The sequence below is a fragment of the Amblyomma mixtum genome, chromosome 3, assembly GCF_055824585.1.
Source record: "Amblyomma mixtum isolate Tamu chromosome 3, ASM5582458v1, whole genome shotgun sequence".
NCBI lineage: Eukaryota > Metazoa > Arthropoda > Arachnida > Ixodida > Ixodidae > Amblyomma > Amblyomma mixtum.
The window spans coordinates 224,440,214-224,456,342 of NC_143014.1; the positions used below are offsets into that span (position 1 = coordinate 224,440,214).

A 16,129-nucleotide genomic window follows, 5' to 3' on the forward strand; every position below is an offset into this window, starting at 1 on the left:
CCAGAAAGAACTGCAGTTGTGGACTTCCATAAAGGCTGTGTTATGAGTTACTGGGCATCCTTGGTTCCAAAATCTTTGTGTCAATAACTTTGATGAGTCCTTTATGTCTTGTATATAGGGATTGGACTTTTTTTGTAATTTGGCTGGCTTTTTTTTCTGACCACAATACTTTTTTTTGGGGGGGGGGGGGGGGGGGCGGGGGGGGGATATATTTCCTTAGGATAAATTATCGCGTTTTTTTTCCTAGTGTATAGTGTGATGTTCCTGTGTGGACAAAACTCACTTACTTTATTTTGGCAGTGTCTGCCTGAGCATTCAATTTGCCAGCAATTCATGTAAAAATGGACTTTAATTATGACTAAAACACTTACTGTTCTTGTAGAAGGAAATGACATCAGCAGTAAAAAAAAAGTTACGGAAGTTGAATAATGAAACAGTGGTGAAACAAGTGGAAGTTGATTTCTAAAAGGTGGGTTGCCAGATTGTTGCACTAGGTCAAGCAAAGGGGTGGGTGATCACGTGATCTGCGTGTTTACACGTGATCTGCGTGTTTATGTTAGTGATGGAACTGCTGCTTAACCGTTCTGGTAGCCAGGACATGACACTCTTTGACGTTTATACTTGGTATCAAGTTAGTATCCTTGGATGCAGTGGACAAACCTGCTTAATCAAGAAACTTCCCTAATTGGGTGATGACAGTGAGTAGTGCTATGCTAGTAGACAATGTTTGGTGACTACATGGAGCCTCTCAGCATGCAGAGAGGTGTAGGGTAGCAGAGCAATACGTCGAAACGCAGAGCTATGCCACTTAAATCAATGGTACACCATCTCACTATGCCCTCGTCATTGGCACATTGTTAATTTTCTCCTTTGAGTGTAACTCCTACTCTACAGCCAGACCTCTGTGGCATGGATGTCAAGGATACTGACCTTCAGTGGTAAAAACCGAAATTTTGAAATTCAATTTGGGGTACTTTTATCAGTTTTTATTTTTCTTCGGTTTGAACCGAAAAAACCCATTCACATACTTGCATACTCACTTGAACTTAGACCTAATGATTTCTTTTTCCAAGAATGAAAGACTATCTCTATTGTTGCAGATGTTCAAGCTGTTCTAATCTTTCATCGGCATTTTTCTAGCCGGTGAACAGTCCCCTAAAAGGTATTATCTATAGCCGTGCACTCATTCTGTTATCACTGAAAAATGTATGGTTTTGCAGTGTTAGTGTTGAAAAATGGAAGCAGTTCGAGCTTTGTGGAGTAACAGGGTTTTCAAAAGTAAATTGGACAATAAATTTCTTTAATTGGCAGTGTGAAGAACTGCCAGCAATTTTTTATAACATTTTTATTCTAGATACACCTTGTTGCATAGCATGACATGATAGTGCAAATGATGTACAGAATGAATGCAGCAAAAGATGTTACAGCATCCACTTTCCACTCGTACTACCTCATACACTTAGTACTAGAGGCACATACCACCCAGAGAAGCTTCAGCTGCTCTTTCTGCAGTTTAGACTTCATGATGTGTTCCATAATACATGAAGGGGTGTGCAGCTTTGGTCAAATGGTCCTCTTGTCAGATGGTCCTCCTGTCTGCCTCTTACTTGTGTAATGCTTTTAATATGTACAGTTGAGGTAGTAAACGAAGTGTGCTCAACTGTTCTAACTGCATTTGCACCTTGCTTAGTAAAAATAAGCCTTGTGGTGTTCATGTACAACTGTATTGGCGCCCTTATGAATACCTGCATGAGAGAAGTTGAAGCAGTGCTGCATGCGCCGTTTACTTCAGTCAATCTGTTTGTAAGCAGCAAAGAAAAGGCAAGACCAAACCCCTCTTTCAGGAGACTCAATTAACACTTTTGCTTATTTGATAAATTTTGATGACTGTTTAAATATGTTCGCTTCATTTTATTAGTGCTAGGTCACACGGTAACTTGTTTAGAGTGCAAAAGCATTAAACCATTAGTTTCATTCTGCGGCATGCATTGTTACTGGCAGTACCGATAAACCTTGTAACGCAAGTGAGGTTTTGTTGTCTTCTTCTCTTTGTTACATGTAAAAATGTTGCAGGTTTATTAATAGTTCATGTTGATGGCACTATAGGCACTGTTACGCTCAATATGACGTGCAATGCGTCCGACATGAACCTACTGAGGTTTCCACGTTATAGTAAATCAATAGGCCTTCACAGAGAGCACCCAGCTTGGACAAATATTCAGTACAATTTGTTCTTTGTATGCAAGGCTAACTGTATCAATTTCTAGCATCACTGGGCTGGCAGTCTGCTTCGAGAACTGAGCTCCTACTGCCGTGTGTGCCTTGCAGGTCACACTGAGCACGATAGTACAGCACATTAGAATGCAGACAGTTTGAGATGTAAGTGTTTATTTCGCGGTGTTCATTACCTCTGAAGTAACATGAAACTGATCAAAGTGACAAAATGTGATATTGAGTGTGAGTGCAATTTTTTTTATGTGATGACCTGTACACATGATAGCACGCTTGCGATGAGTTGTAGAGAAATTGTGCTGGGAGGGCATTTATTTCAAAATAACCTTGGATTGGTAAACTGGTTTGTAATACCTCGAACATCTATGTTCAATTCAGCCTAGTCATGCTAACTGCTTTATAGACCGTACCATAGTTTCTCAGGTTCTTGGTGAACGCAGTGCTCACTCAAAATAGCCAGCATAAAATGGTGGTTTGAAGAGATGCCTCATGGTTTGCTTACTGGTGGCTCATCAATAGCTCTAATGGCATAGTGCTAGATTTTTGGTACTCAGATTATGCTACGCTTTCTCTTGAAGAGTCTTGAAAACAGGCTGGAGGTAATATTTGTTGAAGCATATGTGGGAAAGGGGCATTGTTGTGTGTGTGTGTGTGTGTGTGTGTGTGTGTGTGTGTGTGTGTGCGCGCGCGCGCGTGCGTGCGTGTGCGCGCGTGTGCGTGTGCGTGCGTGTGTGTGTGTGAGAGAGAGAGAGAGAGAGAGAGATAAGTTTTGTTTTATTCCCGATAAGTTCTTTTTTCTTGTTTTTTTCTTTTTCATTGCTTAGTCGCTGGTAGCCAAGTGCTCGTTGGCCCTCAAGTAAACCTTTTTTCCCTTCCGTTTTCTCCCAAAGGTGCACCTTTCTCCGGGCGCAGTGCATGATGTCGGTGTCTCCTGCAAAGCCCAGAGTGCAGGTGTGGAAAGAACAGTGCTCGTTTTCGAGTTTCGGGAGGACACCCCTGAAAAGAGATCTTTCCTAATTGTCCGCTTTTTGGAGGTTGCCTGTCATGAAGATCCCAGTGACGGCAATGTCCTCAAGACCCAAGAGCCTTGCAAGTACAGTCGGCCTTTCTGCAGGCTTCCTGATGCAGAGCGCATCATTCCTGTTAGCCTTACTGAAAGGTGTGCAAATGGCATTTTTTTTTGTTTTTTTAGGTTCTCTCACATTTCAGAAGTCTTTTCATTGATCGAATGACTCTGTTTTAGGGAGTATGGCATTTTTCTAATCCCCTTCTCGGAAGCGAGTTTGAGTTTTTAATGTGGCATTTCTAATCATGTTCTCATCTTAGCTGGAAGCTTAAAAAAAAAAAAACTGGCATGTTTTGTGTTCTCTGTTCCAAGGATGTCGAATAAGTATTGCCAATCTCGAAAATGGAAAAAACAGTAGCGCCGAAAAACACACACACGGCTCAAGAATGACTTAGGACAAGCGCTCACTTCATCTGACTAATCTTTTCCATTTTCGAGTACAATGAACCATCTAGCCCAAATAGAAATTCTTCTAAACTATAAGTATTGCCAAGCATGTTTCAAGTTGTTTTAATTTCAAATTCAAATGTTCGGAAGGAGCAGTGTTAGTTTATTCATGACTTTCTCAGTAGATCAGCATTTATTGTGCAAAGTCTAAACGTGTTACCCCATTTGAGAACGCACACTGTGGCAGGTGCTACTAAGAATGGCTTATATTTAATACAGTCAAACCTCAGTATAACAAACACGTATATTACGAATTATTGGCTATATTGAACTCTTCATAAATCTCTTTGACAACGCATGCAATTTCTATTTTTATATCGAATTCGGTTGGCCACGAGACGTATATACCGAACTCCCTAGCGCCAAACTGCCCGTTCGGATGCTGGCGGTAGGCTTTGCCGCACGGCACGAGTGGCTGGTGGTGATGCGGCAAGCGTTTGTGCCAAGGTTTGCACTTTTATCTCTCACTTGCCAACAGCGGTGTGTGGGTTGTGCAGTCTGGCAGTCAGCACGCGTTCACGCGTCTGGCATCCGTAGATAGTGCCCTGGAAGCAGCAGCGCTGGTGGTTGTAAGCTTGTAGTAATAATCCTGCGCTCATGTCGGCTGTCCCGGAGGTGATGAAAACGGCGGTAGCTTTCACTCTCATGTACCCCTTTTCACGCGACACAGCTGTGATGCGGGGAAGCCACCAAGCCGGCGCTCAACCTGCGCTTGTGGTGCTGTGTAGGGAAGCTAACCTTACTGGTGCTCTTTTTTTTTTTTCGGCGTTTGGAGAATCTGCAAGCGCCTTCGAAACGCTGCCAAAACCTGGGAAAATGTCTCTCCGTTTTTCTAGTAAGGATTGCCATATTTCTTCAATGACTAAATTTCGTGGCTCTTGCGCACGTTTTGACCTAAATTTTATATTATTAATTTTTGCTATAGCGAACTGTTTTATTATTTTTTACTTGTTTGCTATAAGGAGGTTGCACTGTAGTTGCAGGTGTGTTCGATTCCCAAACATTGAACACGTATGCAAGATTGATACACTAGTCTATAAATTTCTTTCATGTACTTTGGAACACATACATTCAAAGTATGGCAGATGTGTTGGTATGAACATCTGTTATTCAACGGTAGAATTAATTTGAATAATTTCCAAAGAGGGATGTTTTTTGGGGAAGAATAATGGGCATTGGAACACAAAGTAGTGTGCATAAAACTCTAAATAACACCAGAGGTTCGGCAGCTGCTGGAGACAGTGCTTCAAAACTTTGATAGGCAAAAATTTTTCTCGTGTTAACTATTCAGTCAGTTTTGCAGGAGAAAAGGTTTCATCTCATACAATTCAGTAGGTACTTTTTTTTTTTTTTTTTCTGTCATGATGCCAGAAGAGGACACTTCACTGTGTGCACTGCCACTGTCTGTGTGATTGTGAATGTACAGGGGTCAGCTGCATGCTGCATGCAAGGTTGGCATTAAGAGTTATTCAGAGATCAAAGCTGCCATATTCAAGGCACTTGCCAGTACACAACTGGCTTCACTGTGTGCACTGCCACTGTCTGTGTGATTGTGAATGTACAGGGGTCAGCTGCATGCTGCATGCAAGGTTGGCATTAAGAGTTATTCAGAGATCAAAGCTGCCATATTCAAGGCACTTGCCAGTACACAACTGGCTTACTGTTCGACAGGACAGTAAACTAACTTAAAATCGTGCCTATGTAAGCATTATCACGACATTCCTTTACCTGTTGGTAATGCTGATTTGGTATCACTAATGTAGACAGTGCCAGTTTGGTATCACTAATCTAGACTGTGTACTTGTTCAGAGCCTGAGTAACACTAAAAAATGGCATTTCATTCAACTGCAGCATGTAGTAAAAGGCTATGTCAAGTTATTGGCACAAAGGTGGCATAAGGATGACATAATAGATAAATTTTGGATGCAGCATTCGTTCTTGCCCTTCTATTTGAAGGTACAGCATGAAATATGTGCGAACAAAATGAGGCTTTCAGGACATGTGCATCTCCTGCCTCTTATTCACATTTTGCCATATCCATGTTTTCAACCGTTCATTCCAAGGTGGCTACCTACCAACTCTCTCACCTTGTTCTCTCTTGTGATTTTTAAGCTTCTCTGATAAAATGACTTGTATTCATACTTACTAAATCCTTCTAGTCTGTCACAGTCATCCATGATTTTCCTTGAAATGTGAGACTGTAAAAGCAAACATATTTGAGTCCCTCAACATTGTGAATAACGATTTGTAGTCCAGCTAACTTGTGTCAAGTCAACATTGCCCAAATGTGCCTGTTTGAATGAAAGCCTCAGAGCTGGATGTGGTCAACTTGGTATGGAGTAACCTGCATACTTTGAAAAATTCTTTTCTTTAAGCTGCTGGCTCAAGTTTTGAGAGATAACTGTGGGACTAGCTTCATGCAGCACACCAGTGCATTTGTCATTAGTACAAATCTGGCGTGTGCAGTAGAGAAGTAAAGTTATTGTTGGTGAACCCAAATCACGAAACAAATCAAGCTCAGCGAGCTGAGTAGATGGCTGTCACTGGTCTACTTGGGGAAGCTATGAGAAAGTCTATTGGTGGCCTTTGTGAGTTCTGTCCTTTCCTGGCAGATGGAAGTACTAATTCACTCAGCTGCTCGACCTCACTCAGCTGCTCGACCTCACTCAGCTGCTCAAGGGGATGACCTCTATCCCCTGAAGTCTGAGCTTACTGTCAACGGTAGCTTGTTATTTCTTCCATCAAAAACCAAGCTAATGATGACACCAAAAGTGATCTCTGTATAAACTTTTCATGTGTATGAACCAACAGTGTGTACGTGAAAAAATTGTTGAAAGGTGCTGAGTAAATAGACAAATGACTATATTCTTTTTTTAAGCTTATCAGCTTCTCTTTAAAACTGAGTTTGCAATCGAAAAGGGAAGCATCAAATTGTTTCATTTTCAGCAGGCATCAAGATGACCCATCCTTTGACAAGGTATCTGCAATATTTGAAAAAATTTACCTGCATGGATTAAAGCCTTGGAAAAACATAACGCCGGACGGGAGAGCTATTCTTGATGAGACAAAGTAAGTCGGGCTAAATTGAAAACCTTGTGTGTTTGTGTGACTTGCACCTGAAAGCAGCTTCCAGAATAGTGCTTGTGGCCATTTTGGTGCAGTGGGTGTGGAAAATATGTACTATATACTGAATGCCCCTGCTTATGTGTGCCAAGTTCAGAAAAAAAAGGAATGCTACAGATAGTAAAAATGGCACACAAGCACTTTGCTGCAGTATTGTTTCATTCCTTCTAGCTTAATAAATTAGTTAATCACCTTTTAAACTACTGGAGAAGTTTCGATGGCCAAGTTGTAGCATGTCTGAATAGACTACAAATGGCATAATTTTCACAGCAATAGCTTCATTGGGAAAGTTGTTTGTGTTCTGAACAAGGCAAGTAAAGTCTAATACATTCACAGTGAAAAATTCATGTTTTGAGCTCCTGGCACTTGGCAGTGCTCTCATGTTAGTCTTGTACATAGCCGCAATTCTTGGTATGGATGGCAATTCTTGGTTGCTTGCCAGGCTAGCAAACTTTCCTGCAGGTGGTAGTCTGGTACATAATCTTGGCATGCAGTTAAGCTGAATGTGGCACAGCAAAGCACTACATGGCACATACCTGTTTACCCTGCAGGGAATGTGTATCTCATGTTTCCTTGTTATTAATAGTTTGAATGCACCTGCCATGTCTACCGGCATGCTTCAGAGAAAGACTAAACAGTTGAAGTGACTGATTTTATTTATATTTTTTTTGTCCAACTATCCGCAGTGAATGCTATTCCAGTAGAAAAGGGGTTTTGCATATCACCTATTTGAAGGTGGATGTGCGAGTTCGCATTACTCATCAAAGCATTATTGCTCCCCCCCCCTTCCCCTTCCCCTTCGTTTCCACTTTTTTTTCTCTTTCCAGAAAGCTTCTGAAGTCCTCATTATCTGAAGAGAACTACCACCAGTATTATACTACATTTCTCAACCTTGAGAAAGCTCATGTGGTCGCTGATGTCCGGAACTATGACATGATTGACGTCCCCATCATCAAAAGTGAAGAGTCCAAGTTGTACACTCTAAAGGTAACAGTGGGCTGCTTGCTCACTAAGCCATAAATAGTAGGCATGTGCAAATATTCGATTAGATCCAAATGCTTGGTATTCAAAATCTTGGAAGTATTTGTCCCAAGTGAATAGCATTTCTGGAACTCGTGCTGTGTGTGGTTTTGGTTCAGCATAGCTCCTCCGGGCTGGCACCACCATGCGCGCGCAACAAAAGCCCAGACCCTGCAGTACATGCCTGCACTCCCAAGCATGCCAGAGCCAGTCAGCGCATGCTCGCGGCAACAGACGTGAGCAGGCAGAAGCGCAGTGCCCAGGTTTGTACCTACCAGGTACCTGCGGCTGTGCATGCGTGTGCGCATGCACTGTAACCGGCACGCCGGCGGGCATCAGTCGAGAGATTTAGCATAGCGTGGTCCGCTTCCGTGCGCCACCAATGTGCAAGCACTGGTTAGGGAGGCACAATAAACATTTTCAGAATCGTGTATTTTTCAACCTTTTTTTGTGTGCCAGAAGTATTCCGAATATTCGCTTTCAAATATTCCCATTGAGTTCGATGTCCATTGACTCTGTGGCCATTGAAACTCCCCATTGCCCATGTGACAAGGGTGTACCACTACCACAAATATAATGCAAGGAGTAGGTTTGAGACCTCACAAAAATTAAAAAACAAAACAAAAAACAAAACAGAAATAATAGTCATGAACAAATCTCGATTGCATTATAACATTTTTTTTTTTTTTAAGTCTACTACAACCAAGGCGGGGAAGGCTTGAAAATGGGGCAGGATGCAAAAATATGGATGCAACGGATATGTCAGTATTGTCTGAGAGGTAACACTTCAGAAATGCCCTCAACGTCATCGAGTCCAGCAAAGCCTCTGATGCATTAATGCACGTAGTCTCCCACAGCGCAGTGATTGCCGTCATCACGTGCCACTGCTACCACCGTTGCTTTGTGTTTCGTGCTGCCCAGTCCTGTGCCCGTTCCTTCTTGCCTCTCCTAACTCCACTGCACTCTTTAGGTGCCTCCTCTTTCACAGTGGCCCACCCTGCCTTCTTTCCAGGTTCATAGCCATCATCTGCTCTACCCATGCATGCCTCTTAGCAGCATTAAGACCGCATTTTTTTTTTTTTAGAGGAGCATGGGTAAGGTTCTTTTATGCAGCACCCTTTGTACACCAAGTCTTGGTGCCAGAATGACTGAAGTACAGGAGACCGTCAATAATGATCTAAAAAAAATATGGCTGACATTTGCAAAATTGCGCAAATTGTGTTGGCTTAATCAGCACCCTTCTTCAAAGCTGCCATTGAAAAATGGCCTCAGATCCTGTAAGTAAAATGTTTTAAATCAATTTTAGTTAACCAAGAGATACTGACAGTTCCTCACTCTTCTGTCTGCCAAGCTAGAGGTGTGTAGCAAAGCTGGGATCCTCAAAGCAGTTGCACCCATGTAAGAGACTTGTTTTTGTGAGAAAGCGATCACCCAGTACATCTCTTGTCCTTTTTTCCTCCCATGCCTTTTGGAGACTTGAGCTGTAAGTATATAGTGAAACGAACCTTCTGTCTTGCTAAATTTTTGTTTGTGCTCTTCTCATTAGTTCTAAGAAAGGTTCCGCAGCAGTAGCCTAGTGGTGCGAGCATCCACCTCATGTGCGAGGTGCGGGATTCAATCCCCAGTGCTACTGGGTACCCACCAGTTTCCATTTGGTACAACCTTTCCTCTGGCCTAGTGCTCAGCATCTCTTGGGTGAAATTCTTGGAAAATAGGTCTTCGACCCTTGTTGTGTAGACAACAACTTGTGCCTTGGGGCGCTGTTTGCTTGCCTGTTATTTCCTTTTTATGCTTCATTTTTTTTCTTCAAAAGTCTTTTGTAGCATTGCTTCGATACAAGGCTGAGCTTTTCAGACCCATAGTGGCAATCCTGGCTCTGTCCAGGAACAGTGGTTGAGTGGGTGCACTTAGTGCACCTACCTAGCGCACCTGTAAAAGGAAGCCAAAAAGTTATAAAAAAAATGGTATTTTTCTCAGGTACCTGGTGCAAAAGCAGGACGGCCATCAGTTATCAAGAAGAGCAGGTTGTTTTTCCGTGTTATGTCAAGCGATGCTGCTCCTGTGACTGAATATGAAGCCATTGTCTGTGGAATAGAGGGCTCAGCTGTGACAGTGAAGTTGAGTGAAGAGTGAGTGCTCATACTTGTGGTCTGTACATTTTGAAATCGCAGAGCATGTGTTTCTTTACTGATATTTTTCTTCCACTGGGTATTCATGCAGGTTCGATGCGATCTACGAAGAGGGAAGCAGATTTGGTGTGAGATTTGCACCCAATCTTTTCCCACTGAAACTAATGCGTCGTGCAGTAGGCTTATGCTTGGGACAACGACTGCGCAGTTTCATTTTTCCCAGTTGTGCGCCACCATCAAAACCTGCTGTTTCTGCATCCAATCTGACGTAAGGCAGTTGCTCCCAGCAGCTAATATTTTGTTGTTGCTAGGAATTCTAACTGATGTCCTATGCTTTGCATGTAGGTTTTTCAACAAGAAGGTGCAAGGGAATCCTGAGCAGTTTAAAGCTGTTCGAGACATGCTTCGCGGGGAGCATCGTCCTTTTCCTTACCTCTTATTTGGTCCTCCTGGTACTGGGAAGACAAGTACAATTGTCGAAGCTCTTAAACAGGTCAGCACATCAACTTTTGTCAGGAGTGCTTACTGTGGCTGCTTTGTTGCCAACTCCTATTTTTAATGCTGCTTTTTTTTATGTTACTCATTTCTGTTCTTTTTGCGAAACAAAACCAGTGCCACATGTGCAATCTTGTGAATGCAGATATGCACTGTGGTGCCATCCAGTCGTATCCTGGTAGTTTCTCCATCAAACAGTGCAAGCGACTTCTTGGCGGAGCAGCTTTTGAATCACCTGAAGCCATCGCAGATGCTCCGCCTCTACTCTTCCACTGTGCGACCCGATAAGATCTCAAGAAAGCTGCGTGTATGCAATATTTGTATAATGTACATATTTGGGCTTTTATTGCATGTTTGCATGCTGCAGTGGCTTAGTGACTGGCATTCTGCTACTGAGCACAAGGTTGCGGGTTTAAATCTGGGCACAGCAGCCACATCAAGGCAGAATGGAAAAACATTTCAGTACTGAGGTATTGATGTCCGTTAACAGAGACCCCAAGTAGTGAAAGAAATTAATTCAGAGCCCTCCACAGTAGCATGCCTAGTAGGTTACAGTGTGTCTTTGGCACATAAAAATCCATTAACCAGTTATTGCATGCCTCATGTATGCAGCAGGATAGTTTATTGTTGTCTGGTTTTTCGTTCACAGAAGGCTACTACCATATTAAACTTAGTTCTGTTGGTTTTTCTAGGGACACAGCAATTATAAGGAACGCGGAGAGGAAGAGCAGTACAGTTCGTCCAGTCTAAGTGCCTTCAAGGTTATTGTTACCACACTGGTCACGTCAGCAAAGTATGTGCCTTTGCATCTCTTTTTTTCGCCTGCTGGTTTTTTGCTGTATGGGAGATCGCCAATTACTCGCATTGTGCGCAGGTTGATGGAAGCTGGCTTGCGTGACAACCATTTCACTCATATTGTAGTGGATGAAGCTGGGCAAGCCTTGGAGCCTGAGTGTGTTATTCCCTTAGCGGGCCTCATTAGTCCTTGGAATCCTGGCTGCGCTGGTACAGGCGGTCATGTGATCCTGGCTGGAGACCCCATGCAACTAGGCCCTGTTGTTAGCAATCAGCTGAGTTCATCACATGGTTTAGGTATGCAACACCCTTGCTTATCAACTCTCAGAGCTAGTTCTCGCATTCCCTGACATAAAGGGGTTGGGGGAGGTGGCAGCGACAAAACTCATCGGCATGTCTGCAGTATGCTGGAGGACTCTCGTTATGAAAAGGACGACGATGACTTAGAAACCAAAACTGGCAACTTCCACTTCACATGCAGGGAGCTCAACAGGCTAGATGGGCCAAGGTGATTCGTGACCTCTCAGCGCGAGCAAGGCTCAGTGAAATCACTATGGGTATATGAACACTGCTGAACTCAATTGTTGATAGAGAAGGATGAGCAAAAGTAGCAGACCATTTCACTTTTATGTTGTTTTTTTTGCATGTTATAAGATGAATTTCAGACAAGCGACATTTTAGTGTAACAAAGTAAAGTGCAGATTTTAGCAACTTCATTGTATTGATTTTGAGGTACCCTGCTACATTGGGGAGGTGGGGTGTTGTGCTTGCAGGTGTGTCCCTGTTGGAGCGTCTCATGAACATGCCTGCATACCAGAAGAATGGCCAGGAGAGTTCACACATGATGACCAAGCTCCTTCGAAACTTCAGGAGCCATGGAGACCTTCTCCAGGTCCCGAATGAGATGTTCTACAATTCAGAACTGCAGGTAATGGCTAGTGATGGGTAATGTTTGCTTGTATGACTTGTGTTGTGTAGTATACCGTATTTACTCGAATCTAGGCCGGCCACGATTCTAAGCCGAGACCCGAAAGTTGAAGGCCACAGAAAAAAAAAAAACTTACCTCGATTGTAGGCCGGCCGAAAAAACAACTGCGAACAAGAGGTACAGCACGCAAACGACATTTATTGCCAGGAACCCGCTCAGGCTGATCCCGGGCTGGCGTTTGGGCGAGGAGACATATGCAACGCCAGCCCGGGATCAGCCGCCGAAGTCCCGCCCGGCTTGAAGATTTGACGCCTGCTCTGCAGCGAGTATAACTTTCCGCTTGAAGGCGGCACTATAATGGCACCGCCTGTTTGGTGCCATGGTGTTGGTGATAAAAACCACGCACGAAAACTTCACTGCTGCGAATGTGCTCACGCCACCGCACGAGAACAGAACAAGGCCAAAATGGCAGCCAGTGCTCATGTGTGCTGCTTTGATCAGTATCGGCTACGGATAGCAACGGCTACGGATAGCAACGGCTACAAGGTTGTCTTTCGTTGGCGTTTTGTGGGGGCGCCGCCTGCGTGCTACATTTATTCGTATTTTACGAATACGAAACCTCGAAACGAAATCCTCGAATCTAAGCCGACATAAGAGTTCTACATCTCGTTTTTTTTAAAAAACTATCGGCCTAGATTCGAATAAATACGGTACATGCACACCTCTCTGCCACATTTACATGAGCGACCAACGCCCAAACATTCGACATCTGTGATGTCGATTGCTTGGTTTTCACACAAGGCCCACTCTAATGAGGACATTCAGTGAAAGGTTTGGTGTGCATGTTGTTGTAGAACATTGATTGGGGACATCGCCATGTAAACATGTAGGACACATGGCTGCAGTGTAATCACTACTAGCAGTGTGGAAGTTGCCAACAGCTTGCACGAGTTCACTCGCATGCAGAGGTCTTGCGCATTGTGACCTTGCTTTGGCAGCATTTATAATTAGGTATACTGCTGCATAATTAACAGCATGCATTCAAATGTAAGGTGCTGCATTGTCAATATGGTTAGCTTTAATTCCATCTATTCTAATTTTGTTGCACAACGAAAAGCAGACAATTCTCCAGACTTCCAGTAATGATTTTGACGATTGGCTCCACATGACCATGCGAAAAGCAGACAATTCTCCAGACTTCCAGTAATGATTTTGACGATTGGCTCCACATGACCATGCAGCTGAGGCAATTCTAAGACTCGTAAGTTGAATAGGGCCAGTGCTTGTGCACATATGTGGCCACCAAAAGGTTGCGAGCAGGTTGCGAGCACGTCCATGCACATAGTGCAAAGTCTTTCTGTGCAGAACGAGAAAAGCAACAGTTTCATGTCCTGTGCTGTCAGAATGCAACAGACAACCAGCATGGCCACAATGGAAATGCTTGCTAGCTACATTTCTATTTTGCCCTTTAATTAGAGCAAGCACTGCAACGTGACCGCTTTGAGTATGTACTGCACATCTCCCACTGCATGCACCCAAAAAGTATATGGAGGAACCTACTCCTGGAGCACTAGGCTTGGCAGTGAAGCTACGAAGTAAAATACCATATTTACTCGCGTAATCTGCACCCACACGTAATTTGCACACCCCTAATTTACCACCGGAATTTTTTAAAAAAACTTCACTTGCACATTTTACACTCCCTGCTCCGCCAGATCACCAGTGTGCGTGCAGGCAGGCTTGGGAAGATCAGCGCGACCGCGTTGCCGTGTGTGGAACTACAAAAGGTGTGAGGGGTGAGGGGAAGAATTGCATGCCATTCACCCAACTCGCTTGCGCTGCCGGTTGCTTTCCCGGACGAACAGTTGTGAGAACAAACTTCGGTAACCGCCAGCACATGCCGGAATCCGAAACTACCAAACCATTTGCTGTTCAGTCGGTCAGGCTGCAGGCGAGGGTGCCGGTTCTCCATTTGCCTCTGACTGCTGGCTTTGTGATTGTGCTGTTCCACATTTATTGCTTTTAGTTGCGCATGTGCTGTTATTCCATCCCGCGGGGAACTATGTAATGGGTCGGGGCAGGTATGCGTCCTATATTTTGGGTAGTCTTTTTTTCTGGCCAGCCTGGGAGGCAAGTTCGGGGGTCGACGTACAGGTGGCAACACACGGTATATAGGTATTGTGTGATGTGATCTTGTCGAGTTTTTTTTTTTTTTTTTAGGACATGTTCGCGAAATCTCTAAGATATTTGCGCACTCCCTTTTTGGAGCCCCAATGTAAACAAAAAAAAAGTGCACAAATCATGAGAGTAAATTCGATATGTTAGCTGTGTTTGTACTACAGGAAGTGCAGTGGTACCTATGCTTGTGGTACCTTTATGTTTGTTTGCCAGTTATGGTTGAAGGCAATTGTGAGTTCTTTTATCTTTCCACTTGGCTTGCATCTACCAGACAATGAAGGTCATGCCTTGATCAGTTCAAATAAGAAAATAAGCAAATTGTTGTGCAGCTGTTCTTACCAAACTGCTTACGCAACTGTTTTGCAACTTTGCAGGTATATGCTGATGAAGAGACTTCCAAAAGCATGCTACTATGGGAAGAGCTTCCTACAAAAGGGGTGCCACTTTTGTTTCACGGTGTGTCTGGCGAAGACATGCAAGATGGCACCTGCCCATCTTTTTTCAATCTTGAGGAGATCAACGTTGTGCTTGGCTATGTGACCTCACTTTTGAGCTGGAGAAATGGACTTCAGAGAAGGTTAAACGAGGAAGAAATTGGAATCATTACGCCATACAGGAAGCAGGTTTGCAGTGTTTTGTGTTTCATTGTCTGGATTTTTCGCAGAATGTATGTGTAGTGCTTTAAGTATCGCTCATGGGTGAATTTCCGTTGAGTGAAACAAAGTTAACTGTGCAGTAATGCCATTGTTTGATGGACAGATCAGAGTGTCATATTTACTTCGGAACTTGAGTCTTCATGTGTATTCATGAAAGCATTGTAACTCTTGAATATCAAAAAAACATTTTCAATATATCTGGCTTGGTATGCCATTTCACAAAATTGCAGAGTAAAAAAAGAGTTGAAGAAAAAGCATGCAATCTTCATTCTTTTCTTTCGAGGAACAAGGAACCAAGTGAATAGATTTCTCTGTGTAGGCAAGTTCTTCAATGGAGATTTGTAAATATTTGTCTAGAATTTTCATTCTTTCCTGCTGCTTGATGCACTGCATTCTAATTTGTCCAGTGCCACTATTTCTTGCATGTTCCATGATGTCTGTTTGTTTTTATATGACATGTAATCATCTATTTGTGCTTGCATGTGTAATAAGTTTCTCCTGCTATAAATGTAATGTTTCTTTGCTATACTCTTGAGTCACCAGAACCTCCTCTGACCCCCCCCCCCCCCCCCCCCCCCCCTCTTTTGTTGCATTTGTTTTTCGTCTGCCTTGGTAGCTCAGTAGCTACAGCGTTCAGATCCTGAGTATGGATTGTTAATGAAGACTCTTTTATCCTTACAGTGTAAGTTGGCAGCAAAAATTAGCGTGTGAATTCTTTCTCTATGGCTACAGTTGTAGGTGCAGAACCCTCATTCACCTATTGTGGCTTATATGAATTTTTGTACTTCTCACAGGTTGCTAAAATATGCGACGAACTAGCAAAACGAGCACTCAAGAACATCAGTGTCGGATCAACCGAGCAATTTCAGGGCCAAGAACGCACGGTGATCATAGCGACAACCGTCCGCAGCACAAATGGTAACCTTACAGCAAAGGATCTGCGCCACAGACTTGGTTTTCTGAAGAATCCAAAGGTGATTACTGCAGAGAGCATGTCACCATGCCACTTGCTTTTTCAGCTCTTCCCGGGGAAATTTGGTTCCTAGGCATTTTGCACTGA

The 16,129-nt window shown here is 43.4% G+C and overlaps 1 protein-coding gene across 11 annotated transcripts in view; it reads left to right on the forward strand.

Moving 5' to 3' along the window:
- LOC149353829 (RNA helicase MOV-10-like) overlaps positions 1-16,129 on the forward strand; it is a 34,452-nt gene that overhangs the window by 10,131 nt on the left and 8,192 nt on the right. For 4 of the 11 annotated variants that reach the window (XM_089582868.1, XM_089582876.1, XM_089582875.1 and 1 more), the window contains 14 exons: positions 3,123-3,391; positions 4,521-4,580; positions 6,692-6,814; positions 7,696-7,855; positions 8,008-8,151; positions 9,866-10,017; positions 10,109-10,285; positions 10,363-10,510; positions 10,658-10,819; positions 11,205-11,305; positions 11,387-11,604; positions 12,081-12,235; positions 14,788-15,036; positions 15,864-16,043. In XM_089582868.1, coding sequence (XP_089438994.1) covers positions 3,123-3,391; positions 4,521-4,580; positions 6,692-6,814; positions 7,696-7,855; positions 8,008-8,151; positions 9,866-10,017; positions 10,109-10,285; positions 10,363-10,510; positions 10,658-10,819; positions 11,205-11,305; positions 11,387-11,604; positions 12,081-12,235; positions 14,788-15,036; positions 15,864-16,043 — 2,298 coding nt within the window. Of the gene's footprint in view, positions 1-493; positions 699-3,122; positions 3,392-4,520; positions 4,581-6,691; positions 6,815-7,695; positions 7,856-8,007; positions 8,152-9,865; positions 10,018-10,108; positions 10,286-10,362; positions 10,511-10,657; positions 10,820-11,204; positions 11,306-11,386; positions 11,605-12,080; positions 12,236-14,787; positions 15,037-15,863; positions 16,044-16,129 lie in introns of those variants that run through there. The other 7 variants (XM_089582878.1, XM_089582869.1, XM_089582871.1 and 4 more) reach the window with 7 other exon arrangements.